At 34.3% G+C, this 14,657-nt stretch overlaps 2 protein-coding genes across 3 annotated transcripts in view; one reads left to right on the top strand and one right to left on the bottom strand.

The window, feature by feature from the left end:
- LOC142986197 (dipeptidase 1-like) overlaps nucleotides 1–14,657 on the bottom strand; it is a 253,941-nt gene that overhangs the window by 89,338 nt on the left and 149,946 nt on the right. The gene's annotated exons all lie outside the window — the stretch shown is intronic.
- Nucleotides 1,377–13,056, top strand: LOC142986537 (uncharacterized). Its single transcript, XM_076135055.1, has 2 exons — nucleotides 1,377–1,720; nucleotides 12,288–13,056. Exons 1-2 carry the CDS (start codon nucleotides 1,377–1,379, stop codon nucleotides 13,054–13,056), a joined length of 1,113 nt encoding a protein of 370 aa, XP_075991170.1.

Raw genomic sequence — 14,657 nt, 5'->3', positions numbered from 1 at the left:
TCTAGCGGGAGGTAAGACTTAGTTTGATTATATTTTAAAAGTCAAACTCTCGATATTCGATGCCGACTGTAAAAAAACGTTCTAAGTCTGTTTCAAAACCATTTCCTCACTACCAAAAGCCTTTCACGAAACATTTATTCGTTGTTAACTTTTATCGAAAGGTGAAAGGTACAAATCGAGTTAATCCTCACTCATTTCGGGAGTAATCAGAGATGTAATTAAATTTATTCTCGACGACAACAATTATTCTATTCGGATTATAATTCAATTTTCCTTTAAATTGGTTGAATAAATATTTTAGATGATGTATGGTACTTTGGATGAAGGGTTCATATTAGTAGGTTAGAGATTGTTGGTTGTATTAGAAAATGTGATTATGGTAACTTGAAGTCCCTGGTTCGATTATCGGGTATCATTTTTTGTTCTATGATTTGGGACCCTAATTTGATAGAAGGGTAGTGATTAGTTAAATGTTATTTTTACCCGACTAAAAGTAGGGTTGTTTTTTTCAAAGGATACTTTCACTAATTAATAATGTCAGCAGTTGAATCAATTCCAGTATTTTAATTCTCCTAAAAGAATGAACGAATATAGACCGAAATACTACTTTTTGTTGGAAACTTAGTAAAAAACCCCATCGACTGTTTTGCCGGAATGGTCACACAAGTAAATTGGGAACAGCGAGAACATTTTTTTTATTTTATTAAATTCTTTTTCAAAACGGTAGAGCAACAAGTAATTTTTATCTACGCTGTTCATTAGGCGTGTTACCAAAACTGCAACATATTTTCACAAAAGGCCAATATTTCAATTCTCCGTACTAAAAATATAAAAAAGCACTGTTTCCGAACAACTAAACAAATGGGTGCAGTTTCAGCAATTTTATTGAAATAAAAAATAACTTTGTGCCGTGAGTCGAATACGATGTATCAATATTTGAAATGTTACAGATTGCTTCTATTTGTCATTGCTGTTCTCGCTAAAAGCTTACTGAAATATATGTTTTATTGCCTAGAAAATAATGAAATGTAGGTAATATATATTAATGTATAATATGTATTTATACAACTTATTATTATTAGTTTTAATTTCAGACGTTTGTGAGAATAGCATCAATTTAAATAGTCAAGCTAAGTTCTATTAAATAATAAAAGAATTGTGTTACAGAAAACCAATGATACTTGTATTTTTAGATTTATTTTGAACTGACTTACTTATATTACCTACAATATAAATTAGTTGAAAAAAGGTATGTTAATATTTAAAATCATAGCTATCCTTTACGTGCACCTCACCTATAACCATAGAGAAATTACGCCAAAAAAAAACAAAACAAATTGACAATATCAACTTCAAAAGATTGTCTATCTGTCAAAATGCCTTTTTCAAAGCCAGGCGTTGTGATTGATCTAGGAAGCTATTGCTGCAAAGCCGGCTTTGCCTGCGACAACCATCCAGTCTCCATTTTCAGGACTGTAGTAGGCAGACCTAAGAATCGCGTAGGGTTTTATGGCAAAGTACCATATGACGTGTTCATAGGTGATGAGGCAGAATCCCATGATGATTATGAGTTGTATTCCCCGGTCGTTCACGGGAAGATCGTGCACTGGGAGAATATGGAAAGAGTTTGGCACCATGTCTTTTATAAGGAGTTGAAGGTGGCTCCGGAGGAACGAGCTGTGATTCTGGCTAGTGCTTCCAAGACTAGTATTGAAGATAAGTAAGTTCTTTTTAATGGTTTTTAGTTTAAGGACCAGGATAATGTATTGAGTTTTGGTAGTTTTGTGATTGGTGGAATATTGGATTGAAGAGGTTTTGTCTTTTGCTGGGCCAGTTAGTTGGTGTCCCAAATTACTTTGTTTTGGGAGTTTGATGCAGGATGGCTTTTGGGCCGTTGTTAGCTTTGTTAGGAAAGTACCAGTTATATCGTTTAGGTTATTGAAAAAACTCTTGTCAAGAGATTTGTCTGCCAAACAACGCCTAAAGTTGAAAATTAATTAGACGTTTGATGACTAGTCAAGTTATTTTGTATTGATTTATAATAATTTTTCGCGTTTGATAATAATAAGACCTATTTATGCAAAATGTATTAAAATGCAACAATCTTGTTTGCATAAGTACGTTTTACTTATGATATCTTTACAAGTTTAGCTTAAAATAACCAGAGCCACAAATTGCTCAGCAGTTTGAAAAATATAACCCACGTTTTATTACAAAACTACATTTAAAAAGCATTCAAATTTAAACGTCTTTCCGATAAGATACGCTGTTACATATTAAATTATTCTCGGAAGAAAAGTGCAAGCGAGCGCGTTTAGTCCTTCAGCTTGCGAACGTGCCGCGCTCACGGGCTGGCTAATTTGTTCCTGCACGATGTATTGTCACGAGCTCGGCTATACGACATCTTAGATACATAAGTGAGACGATTGTTGTTTGGTTTTGAAATTTAAGATCTTGAGAAAAATATTTGGCGATGTTATAATTATTGGACATACATAAAATCAAGACCTTTTTTCCTTAGTGGTAGGTATAGGCAGAGACCAAAGATAAGTAATTGGCTTGAAAGGTAGAAAAGCTTTGGCCACAGTCAAAGAACGCTGATTTTATGGTAACTAGAATTGATATTATAATTTGTTTTTTATATAATTTTTTAATCTGGGAATGCATCGAAGTTTAGAAATATTCATTTCTATGCGTATAAGTTATAGGTTGTCACGTTTGAGGGGTGTGCTAAGCAAGTGCATATTATTATCGTTAAAAGTAAAAAGTAGTGGTATGTATGAATACTAGGTAGTAAAGAACATTACGATTCAATTAAGTCAAGAATCAAGAATAATGTTATCGTAACACATTCACGTCCCAAATTACAACGTTTTCCATTCTCGTTACATTATAACGTATGAGCTACCTAAAAGTAATTTTCAAAATTGAAATTTTCCTGCACTTTTCGAAATAGCGCGGGTGATATTGATGCTGGGATACTTTTATGGGGTCTCGCTGAAAAATGAAGAGTGGACCCTTTGTGTGGGTTGCGGGTTAATGTCAAAGGTACAAAGTGAATGGACTGCATGTCTTTATTGAGACAAATGTAATGAAACACTGTTTGAGATTGTGACATTTTTTTGTAAGTCTGGTGTAGTTTTCTTTTGTTTGATTGAATAACAATGTTTGTACGTGTACATTCTACATATGTGGTTTAATTTATGTTGGTTAACGATACGGTGATTTGGACATCCAAATTCCTCTCTTTTGAGTTAAATCGGGGTCCTAACCCAGCAGTTGGAAGCTCAATCAGGCTAGGGAAAATAAGGGCTAGTCCAATTTTAGTAAGTTTAAAGTTGGTGTATGTCATGAACAGATACTCGCGCTCACCGCACAAATATCAGTCCCAGATGGGATTCGAATCCATTGCAGCAACTTATGTAACCACTTTCCAAAACGTGCATTTAAAGTAAAACTATAAAATAAATATGAATTAAAAACTAAGTTTCACAACACGATTTAAACTTGTCAACGTTATAAAAGTCTCTCTTCGGATTAAGTAAAACGTGTTCGCCTAAATTCTGTGCAAACATTCGGCTTACACAGGCTGGTGAAATACAAGCCGTGTTTGAATTAAAACGACAACGGTTTGGTTTTTTATTGCGGTTTTACTACATTAAAATGTTGATGGTGTTTTAAGAGATATTTCTTTAGGTGAGTGAGTCGGCTTAGTTTTTAAAGCCGGGTATGTCTTAGTCTTGATTTGAAGGCGTTGTGTACTGTACTGTAAAATATTTGTTTGGGTATAAAGTTAGTTTAAAAAATAATTAAATAAGAGTAGCTTGGATTTCAGTCATCGACTGAGATTTGAGGGATTTCGACCTGATATAGTTTATTGGTTAAAGACTAAAATAAATATATAATGACTATTTAATAAAAAGGATAATGCAACATTTAACTAGTTGATGTATCAAAAATATCTGTCAATTTTCGAATTTATTAAATTTCATACTTTCTATTACTTTTTTTATTTTGTCTCGAATAACTACAATTTATTTTTAATAAAAACTAAATAAATAATGACTTAAAATTTATGGCCTTTAAATTGATAGCTTACATGGAAAACGGCTTCATTCCTTTAACATGACATCCTTGAAACCCCAATCTTAAACTTAACAATTACTAACTTTTATCATAACAAAATAAAATGGAGAAAAATACTTCCAATAATTATGAGAATTCTTCATCATTTTGCGTAAATACGATAAGCCTTATTCTTTAAGAGGCTTAGCGAAACTTCGCAAATTAATTCCTTACGAAAATCAATTGGTTCCAACCACTTATTATACCGCACTTCATCTCAAAATTTAGAGTGTTTTGGTAACCATTGATCACTACGTAATAATAATATAATTCTACTATATTTTAATAACATAGTAGAGAGTCATGTCTCTAGCGAAAAATTGTATAAGTCCGATTTTGTCGAAAATGAGTTAAGTACGGCTAAATGTTCAAAGAAAGTTAGTCATGTTAAAAATATTTTAACAGTGAGATATAAGTGCACTCTAATGTCTTAACTATTTTTCGTCAAAATCGAACTCGTACCCTTTATAACTAGCGGCAAAGAAATTAAAAAGAGTGGTCAAGAGAGACAATTATTTAACTTGTAGCAGTAAAGGGTTCATCTAAAATGCTCACGCCGTCTATTTTTTTTTAATTACTTACATTGGATTTAAATTTAATTTAGATTAAAACATTGCATAAGGGAAGGTTCTCCGTTCTTATCTGTCGTAACATACGTCGCGTATTATAGGTCGCGCAACGCCAGAACAGACAAATGTATAGAAAAACACTTGACCGTTCACACTCAACCGAAGATGCGTCGCGGCGGTGCGAATCCCATACTATTTAGGCTACGCCCGATACATCTTCAGTCAGATATGAACCTTCCCGTAGACAGTTATTTGATGCCAAATAGTATGAGCTATATCTACTAAATGTGTTTTTGAAATCTCATAAAGTGTAGCTGATTTGGCTGATCGTTAACCAAGTACCCTATTTCGTATATGTAAAGTAACCACAAGACACAACCGATGTTTGCTGCGTAAGTAAGTTTCATTACTTCCAGAAAAGTATGGAATAACTTATCAGGTGGAATTTTGACAGTCATGTTGCCATTTACTGTAATTTTATCTGGTAGATAGGCTACCTATTAGATTTATTTGTGGTGTTAATGCCTCTTAATAATGTATACCTTACCGTCTCTCGTACCTTGCACACGGGGTCTATTACTAAGTTGTTGGACTGTAGTTTTGCTCGCGACTTCGTCTGCCTGAGATTTCTTTCCAGACTAAATGATAGCAGTGTTTTAATCAAATTAAAAACTTTCTGTCTGCCAAATTTCGTTCGTGTCTATTCGGAAAGGTATTCCTTATACCTTAAGTTAAAAACTATTGCATTTCCAATTCTTTACATGGTGATTTTAGAACTTGCTTGAAGCGAAGAGAGAGAGTTTGATACAAGACAATTTAAAATTTTACAGTGTTAATTCACTTGAGAAAATTATCAAAATCTTTAGGATTTAGATATAGGATTTATATTAAGTGATCATGATAAAGTTTATTTTGGTTTATTTATATGTAATGATGCGTAATATCCGCATATTATTATCAAAACTAGTTGTCGTTTTATAACACTTCAATGTATGATTGTATCTTATACACCATAAGATAGTAAAAGCTTTTTATCTAATATTTTCAAATGCAAACAAAATTCCATATTAATTTAATAGTTCCCAGAAATTGAAGCAAACACAATAAATGTCGAGTACAGTTCTGATATAAAAAAGCAAGTAATATTTCATTTAGTCACAAATGTTACTGTAATCAAGAATATCGTGCGTAAAGTTGATAGTTGTAATAAATATGAAACTCGAAACAAATTGGTTATTACTGAATACGAATGTGAATGTTGATAAAGATATGAATTATACCCGATGTTGTCCGACGTTGATTGAACAATAAAGCCTTTTTGTATTGTCCTTTTAACGGAGACTTTTGGGTATTTAGTTCGTTTTACTTGTGTGTTAAAGAAAATGTAATGTTTAATGGCCGGTCTAGATAATTTCCTTTTAGAAAAAGCTTTCAAAATTATGCTGTTTAGTCTGGATCGATGATTTAAATGTATGTTTGTCTGAAAGTATGTAGTGAACGAAAGGAAAGGTTTTTGATAAAAAAAGTGAGATTGTTTTTGGTACAACATATTTTTGAGTTGGTAACTCGGTACTTATTTTCTTTCTATATTCTTTGGGCAACTTAAGGAGTTGATGGTCTTCAAAATTATTGCGTAGCTCAAGCTCAGCATTACCCATCAAGTTAGAGAAAAAGTTAGCTCAAATATCTAGGCGAGAGCAGAATTGCAGAATGGCAATAGACACAGTACATATTATTATTCAGAGTTTGTAGGAATCGAACCAAGTGGCGTTCTCTGGTCCAGGCCTAGCCTACCTATATGGGAAATAGGCGTGATTTTATGTATTGTATAAGTATATTCACTGTTAAACTGTCTGCAAGGTATTCACGTGTCTTCACACTTTCTTTCATCTTAAAACGAGTGGCAATTATTTTCTAAAAGTCGTTCCTTTAGTAACACGAGCCGGGCGTTTTATATTGTGAATTTATATCGATAGCGTAGGCTGTAGGCGCGAACTACAAAGACTACCCACGTTCTTCAAACTGAACGAGAAAAATAAATGTCGTATTATTTTTTTTAGTTTATTTGCGTTTTTTTATAATTATGTCACGTCGCTGCTTTTAAATTGGATGTTGTTTTAGTGAAATTACTTTTGGCAAATATGTCTGTTTTAGGCGTGTAGAGACCCGATTAACTTAGAAGATATTTTAGTGCTTGCTGAGACCAAATTGACTCTCAAAAATGAGAGGAGTTACTATGCAGTTCACTGATTGTGCCAAGGGTTTCATACATAGCTCACGTCTGTAGTACCTGAAGGTACTACATCTGATAGTATGAGACGTATATAAAGTAAAGCTTATTGCCATTTACCAAACTTTGGATGAGTATTGACAAACATTCTTATATAAATTAGAAAATACTAACAGTACTTTGTCACATCTGGGAATCGAACCCGAGACCTCATGATCAACAGTCGGATGAACTACCAACCGCACACAGAGACAATCGTATACCAAAGGTCAATGACCTCAATAATCGCTTACCGAATGTAAGTGCAATATCTCGTGAATGAATAAAATATACGTTTCTGATTGCGCATCCATTTCCTTCAAAGTATTTTCATAATGATCATTGTTCGTTTGTGTTCAGTTATACGGCGCGGTTCGTTCTTGACCGGAATACTTACATTTACATATCATTACCCGCTCGCGTATAATGAGGTTGTTTTAATAAAAACTCGGAAGAAAATGTTATATTGCGATGTTTGAAAATGATATTCAACAAAGCGGAATAGAAGAGAGAACATAGTGTACCCCGTTCAATGGTTGATTTCTAAATTCATTGAATTTAGTGTTGTAATAGGGTTTTATAAATTTAATTTGATTTTCATTCGGTTACTAAAGTTAACTAAATCAAGCATAATATATTTTTTTTATTTTAATTGCGTCAAGTATAGAGAGTTTCTCATTTAAAATGTACTGCAATAATAGTTCCAACGACGCCCACTAAAGGGGTTGATCTGATTGTCATACTAAAATTTCTCGATGGTTGCTTGTTGATAGTCGATAATGGTAGAGAATCGCGCTAATGAAGCCATATTAAAATCAACGAAAACGAAAATTCTTTGAAATCTATCTTGTTTCTTATCACAATTATTTTCGTTTTAAGATGCCGATTGAACTATGGTATAATAATATAAAAAATGGTTATCTGATACTATGTCAAAACATAATAGAGAAACATTATCAACCAACCTTCTAATTGTACGAAAGGTTTCACGATATGCCCTTTGGGTAGAAATTGTAACACTATCAAACACATCTTTGTTTGGCCATCTATCCTGGACATATCCTAGTATTTTCCTTTCGAATTGAAGCGTGAATAAACCGAATACATAGTACAAACGTCTGCAACCGATCTATCTTGTACTGTGCGGTGAAACGTGGACACTGAATTACTAAGCGGATCTAGATGTTGCAAGTGTGAGCTGTTCTATGCCGTTTTTTATTTGTATGTAAATTTATTTTACCTATACTCAACTGTGGGTGGAAAAGAGCTGACTAGATACTTAGATAGATTCATTTTATATAGATAATTTTGAACGTTAACTTGTCTCAGATTTTGAGGGTCCGTACCCAAAGGGTTAAAAATGGCACCCTTTTACTAAGCCTTTGCTGTCTGTCCTAAAAAGCTAGGAAGCCGAAATTATACTTCGGTTACAATATAATTTAGGGGTTCCCCTAACAATAAACGTGATTATTTTACGTATTTTTTTGTACGGTACGGAATTCAGGAGTTCGACTCGCAGCTGGCCAGTTTTTTTTTTGTTGAATGTAACACAATTTTGACATCAGAAATATGTTTTTGTTACGTCATGCATTTTGCTATGACATGTTTGACGTTACGAAGCAAGTTGCACAGAACGTAGTCTGTGCCTCCCATGCATTGGTAGGTTCGTCGTTATTTATAATGAGAAAATAAACATTGTTTCAATCACTCAAATATAAATGATAACATTACATTTCATTGAAATGACAAACTTTTCCTATAATGTTATAATGAATACCAGATATTTTATGTCAATATTCTTTAATATTCCCAAGGGCCGTTTAAAAAACTTCCCAACGGAAAATAATCTTGGAAAATTTTATGCGAAAAATAAGCAATTATGGTGCTTTTAGGGGCATAACTTGAGATATAAAAATGTCAAAGGCAGGGCCCCTGTTTTATACCTACTGTTATTAAAACAGGGTGGGCAGATATCTAAATGATAATTATGACAATCTGAAATGTCGTAATTTATCCATTTCTTCTCTTCTTTATGGATATTTTTGTATAAAGCTTTTGTCATTAATCATTGAGTGTTTTCTATTGTGTTATAAATTAGCAGTGTCATCTGTTACAGAATATTAAATGAGTTATCCTACTAATATTATAAATGCGAAAGTTTGTGAGAATGTATGTATGTTTGTTACTCTTTCACACAAATACTACTGAACCGATTACGATGAAATTTGGTATATAGGTAGCTGAAGACCCAGAATAACACATAAGCTATTTATCCCGGAGTTCCCGAAGGATCGGGATTCTCAAGGGAAGGGTTTCCACGCGGACGAAGTCACGAGCGGCCTCTAGTTGTGTTATAAATTAGCGATGTCATTTGTTTTGGAATATTTAATGTGTAATATAAAATATGTCGCCATGTTTTAGTGGGAATTAATTAAGGCATGTCATCGATGATCAATGATATATTAAAATTAATTAATTAATTATAATATGATTCATAATAGTCGTGGCATAGTTTGAATGCGAGTCTATGAGTGTTAAACTAAATATTCATTCAGATATTTTTTGAGCTTGTATTGGACTAAAGTCCCCAACCCGCAATTGGCCAGCGTTGTGGACTCAAAGCCAAACCCCTCCCTCATTACGGGAAGAGACCCTTGCCCAACTGTGGGACTTTATTGCGATAAACTTAATTTTTATTTATATCGGAGTAGAGTATTTACCTAACACGTTAATTAACTTTTCATTTGTTTGGTATTTACTCAAAAGTCTAGTTACATTTCTACTCAGTTTTACAATAAAGAAAGGGATTTCAATATTCATTGTCTTTACTATAGAGAAACTTCTTTAGTCTAATAAACATCGAACGGTAAAATACAAAGTTCATCTTTTCAGTTTACAAAACAATTTTCATGTTTCCTTTCACGGTAAGTCGTTATAATTCCCATCACATTGTCGGATAGGTTCTTTTGTGAGGTTCTGCCTAAAGCCAGGGCTCGGCTGAAAGGGCTTTTACAATGGAAAAATATTAATTAAGTCTTTAAAACGCTCCTCGAGTAGCAAGTCAATTGGCTATTGTGTGGATCGATTTTATTGGCTCTAGTAGGTTGGTTATAACGTATGAGTAAGAAGCGTTCATAGCCAGTTGTGCTCACCGGTCGGTAAACGATCTGTGGGTTAAGCAACCGTTGGTGCGGTCATTCTATAGATGGGTGACCGCATAGTGGAATTTGAACTGAGCGTCTCCGACCTCCGTGCTTCGGAGAGCACGTAAAATGGCGGTCCCAGTTGTTGTCAATTAAGATAACAGTCGTTAAGCCATGTCAAAGGCCTTTCGTGCGGCTTGAACAAAGTTGACACCAGGTTGACCACTGACCATACGATAGATAGATAACGTATGGTAATGCTTACAAGGACGAGATAAAAATGAGTAATAAGAATAAGTTATTGAAGCCTTAACAAATATATAAATCGTGAAATATAGTTTACTAGCGGCTCGCCCCGGCTTCCTACGGCTTAAACAGTTATTTTACAAGAAAAAACCTTTACAACTTTGACACATAAACTGTCCTCTTGAATGACCCTATCTATTAAAAAAAATTGCATCACTATCAGCTGTGTAGTTTTAAAGACCTAAGACACAGGCGCAAATCCGGGAAGCTTTTCTTTATACCGGTTAGCTATCAAGAAATATTGTTTGAAAGTGTGATCAGTGCCATATGAATTACTAGCTGACCCGCGCAACTTCGCTTGCGTCCAATAAGAGAGAATGGGTGAAATTTTTCCCCGTTTTTGTAACATTAATTACTGGTACTCTGCTCCTTTTGGTCGTAGCGTGATGATATATAACCTATGTCATTTCTCGGATATCAAAATATCTCCATACCAAATTTCATTCAAATTGGTTCAGTAGTTTAGGCGTGATTGAGAAGCAGACAGACAGACAGACAGAGTTACTTTCGCATTTATAATATTAGATGTTCGCAGTGAATTTTAAATGCCTAACTCTCGATACTCGATAGTATCAACTGTGACTATCCCGCTACTAGTCTTATTACTATCATTATCTAAACAACCCAATTTTATCGTCCGCTGAGTATAGAATTCTCTTTGTTTATGCTGTGTTGATCCTGTGCCAAACTTATTGTGTAACTAACTCTGTGCATTGTCTAATGTCATTCAAACAAATACAATACTAATAAAAACAAATGATGAATAAAATAACACATAAATATTGTTTATTAACTTATTTTAAATTCAATTTCATCATGGTACTGCGGCTAACTTTTTGCCAAAATGTTGTCATAATTATTTAAAAATGTATCTATAATATGAAACAGGCAACGAGAGACTTTACAATTATAAAAATGTATCCCATCTTCGTAAAGTTTAGTTCCCGTTATTTAAAAAATCATTTTCATGACTATTTATTTAAAAGTCACAATCAATTATTGAATATGACTGTGACACAAACAGATATGCATTTGTTTAAGTACGTAAAACTTTGCTTGCTCAGAATAGATTTATACAGCTCCAAGGAAAGGGCACGCAAATGACATTGGTATAACAAGAGGCGACAATAGAAGCCTTCTTCACCCCCCACACAAAAGCCCCCCCTAATACTCACTGTTCAGGTGGCGCAAACAACCACCGTAATCAATCATAGAGCGATACTAAGCCCGGTCTCGGCTTCGATTCCCGGCCGGTATCTGTGTGGAATTAACTAGGACGCTCGGCGAATACTAATTTTGTTTGAAAAGATGGATCACAGAGGCTCCCAAGTTTAACCTTTCGCTTTTTGTACTTTATTCTTGTTTTGTTTGTTGAAGATTTTACAAAGACTGCGTTTGAATGTTTATTGACTGTTCGTTTGATGTTCGATGTTAGAAAGATGGATCACCTTGGGTGTTATGGTTCAGTTAGTCGTGTTTTCTACCTACTCATTTAAGAGGTAGTTTTGGTAAAAAATATGTGTTTTTGTGATAAATAGTCAAATGGGATTTGATACGAATAAATTCTTATTAATAGAAATATTATGTTTTAGAAAGAAATGGTTATAATATAATAAAGGTTTGAGTTAATTTCTTAAACTGAGTGTTCATCAAACTTTTGCAAACAATTCCTTTAGTTTCAGTACCTACGTTTGAGATTAAACGGCTTATTGTTAATCTAAATATCAAGATATTAATAAACCTCTTGTTACGGACGAAATAATTTACAAAATCGTTTATTATCAAGCTGCTTCCGAGCAGTTTCCGACCGACTTATTTCTCAAGGGAAAATGAATTATCTAGAGACGATATTATTATCATTATTCTTCATTTCAGAATAAAATGCTGCGAGATTTTCTTCGAGACGTTGAATGCACCGGCTTTGAGCGTTCAAGCATTGGGAGTACTGGCCTTATATGGGTCTGGATTCACTACAGGCATTTCAGTAGACCTAGGATACGACTCCACTGACATAGACCCGGTATACGAAGGAGGGCTCTTAAGATACGCTCACATGGACACCAATTTCTCTGGAAGAGATTTCTCCGAGCACCTCACTAACAAGCTTGAGAGCAAAGGCTTCGATTTAGGCCCAGCGCCTTACAAAGTGATACAAGACATCAAACAGCAAGCAATGTTCCTAACCCCATGTTCGGAAATGGAGTACAATCAAGTTTTTAACCAAGTGAAATATGTACTGCCTGATGGTAAAGAAATAGACATCAGCGAAGAAGCTCATTGTACTCCAGAAATCTTGTTCAGTCCCAAAGAACTTGTGGGAGTAGACACCAATATTCTGCCTCTGCACGAAGCAGTGATTACTGCAGCAAGGAAATGCGATTCAGAATTGCACACAGAATTATTGGGAGGGGTTGTTATTAGTGGGGGGTTGTCGTCTATTCCTGGCTTATCTCAAAGGCTGGTCAATGAAATCGAAGGGTATTTTAACAAGGCTGCCAATGTGGTAGATTCTCCAGAGTCTTATTGCGTAGCGTGGTTAGGGGCAGCCATTTTTGCCGGCATGTCTGATGTGAAGAAAGTCTGGGTTCTTAAGAAACAGTTTGAGGAATACGGTGAAAGGATCGTAAGGAATAAGTTTCTTTAGTGTTATTTTATTGTGATAGTTGTTTAATTTATTTTTTGAATTAAATATTATTTAATTATAGTATCGTTTTTTTTATTAACCAAGAAGATTTTTAGCTATTTCACAATGTAAATTATTGTGTAATTCAAAAGTTATGATCAGAGAGAATAGCTAGAATATATCGGAGCGAAACTTTTTGATAACAGAATTAATTACCAATATAATATTTTGAAAGAATGTCTTATTAGGGGGTTGTAATTAACATATTTATAGAAATCCAGTCATATAATTTTATTAAATTCTTATTTTCTAAGTAAAATAATATAAGAAAACCCTTTAGATAATAAAGACAAATGAAGTAAAATATATTTCTATCACACAAACTTACGATGATTGGCACACCCGTTAAATCCAATCATGTCTAGAACATAATTGGTAGCATTGTGCGGGTAGTCGGTTCGTTACCCGGCTGAATTATTCATGTCACAGACGTATAGCTATCAGCTCAAGATAGAGGATTGTAATCTAGCCAGTGATTTATGTTCTCGGCAGCTAGTTCAACGTTATGCTCTTGTTTGAGGTCAATTGCCGTCTACGTTATGAGATGAGGCGCCCGTAGCCAGTTGCGCTCACGAGGTAAACGATCTGTGGGTTAAGCAAACATTGGCGCGGTCATTCTTTAGATGGGTGACCGCATAGTGGTATTTGTACTTGGCGTCTCCGTGCTTCGGAGGGTACCTGAAACGTCGGTCCCGGTTGTTGCTAATTAAGATAATAGTCGTTAAGTCAAAGGCCTTCGGGCGACTCGAAAAGGACAGATTTAATTGTGTAAATATTTTTATACGCAGTACTTGCAGGGATGTAGACTTACGATTTGTTGGTCCTGTGTGAAAAGCCAGCGTGACGAACTAAAGGTATGACCTCTCCTTCATTCAGGATTTTTTTTAAATTTATTCATTTATCGTCATATTTAAATGCATTACACATTACTGTTTCGTTTTTGCCTTGCCCGATGTCTGTAGTGATAATTGGATATCTCTCGATCAACTTTTAAAATTTTAAACTTCATACAGGATTTCAGATTTTTTACTATCACCAAACATTTTTCCCATTTGTATAATGATAAACAAAAATGTTAAAAGGATTCCTGCTTTCAGTTTTTCGTCTGACAAAATAAACACGAAACACGAAACCGAACATATTGGCATTAAAAATGAGGTTTTTTTTTCAATATTTTCGACTATAACTCCCACACTAGGAAAAATAAATGTGAAATTTTCATTTACATTCCCAACATACGTAAATATCAAAAACTCTGTGAAGTCGCCTCAGTTTTGAGTTCTCCGTACCGTCCAATTACTTAAAATATTGCACATTATAAAATGCACCAATCTTAAATTATATCCAACCTGCCTATGCATACAACAATAACTTTTAATATGCGCTTAAGTTTAAAGAATCAAATTTCAAAATTCTTACGGGAATAAGATCAACAAAGAAAAATGTACCATAACCGGACGAAGTCGGAGCAGTCCGCTAGTATACACTAAACTATCCATAATGTTGTACCTAACTACAGTAACTACAATCAAATGGTCACCCATCCAACACTTAACCTTAGT

This window comes from Anticarsia gemmatalis, chromosome Z (genome assembly GCF_050436995.1).
Source record: "Anticarsia gemmatalis isolate Benzon Research Colony breed Stoneville strain chromosome Z, ilAntGemm2 primary, whole genome shotgun sequence".
Taxonomy (NCBI): Eukaryota; Metazoa; Arthropoda; class Insecta; order Lepidoptera; family Erebidae; genus Anticarsia; species Anticarsia gemmatalis.
The sequence above is the reverse complement of the archived record's forward strand: the minus strand, read 5'-3'. Positions and strand labels throughout refer to the sequence as shown.

What these genes read in the sequence shown, in the direction of transcription:
- LOC142986537 (XM_076135055.1), top strand. Translation starts at nt 1,377, where the DNA reads ATGCCTTTTTCAAAGCCAGGCGTTGTGATTGATCTAGGAAGCTATTGC. An exon ending in AAGACTAGTATTGAAGATAA is followed by an intron (nt 1,721 to 12,287) that starts GTAAGTTCTTTT and finishes TCTTCATTTCAG; the next exon opens with AATAAAATGCTGCGAGATTT.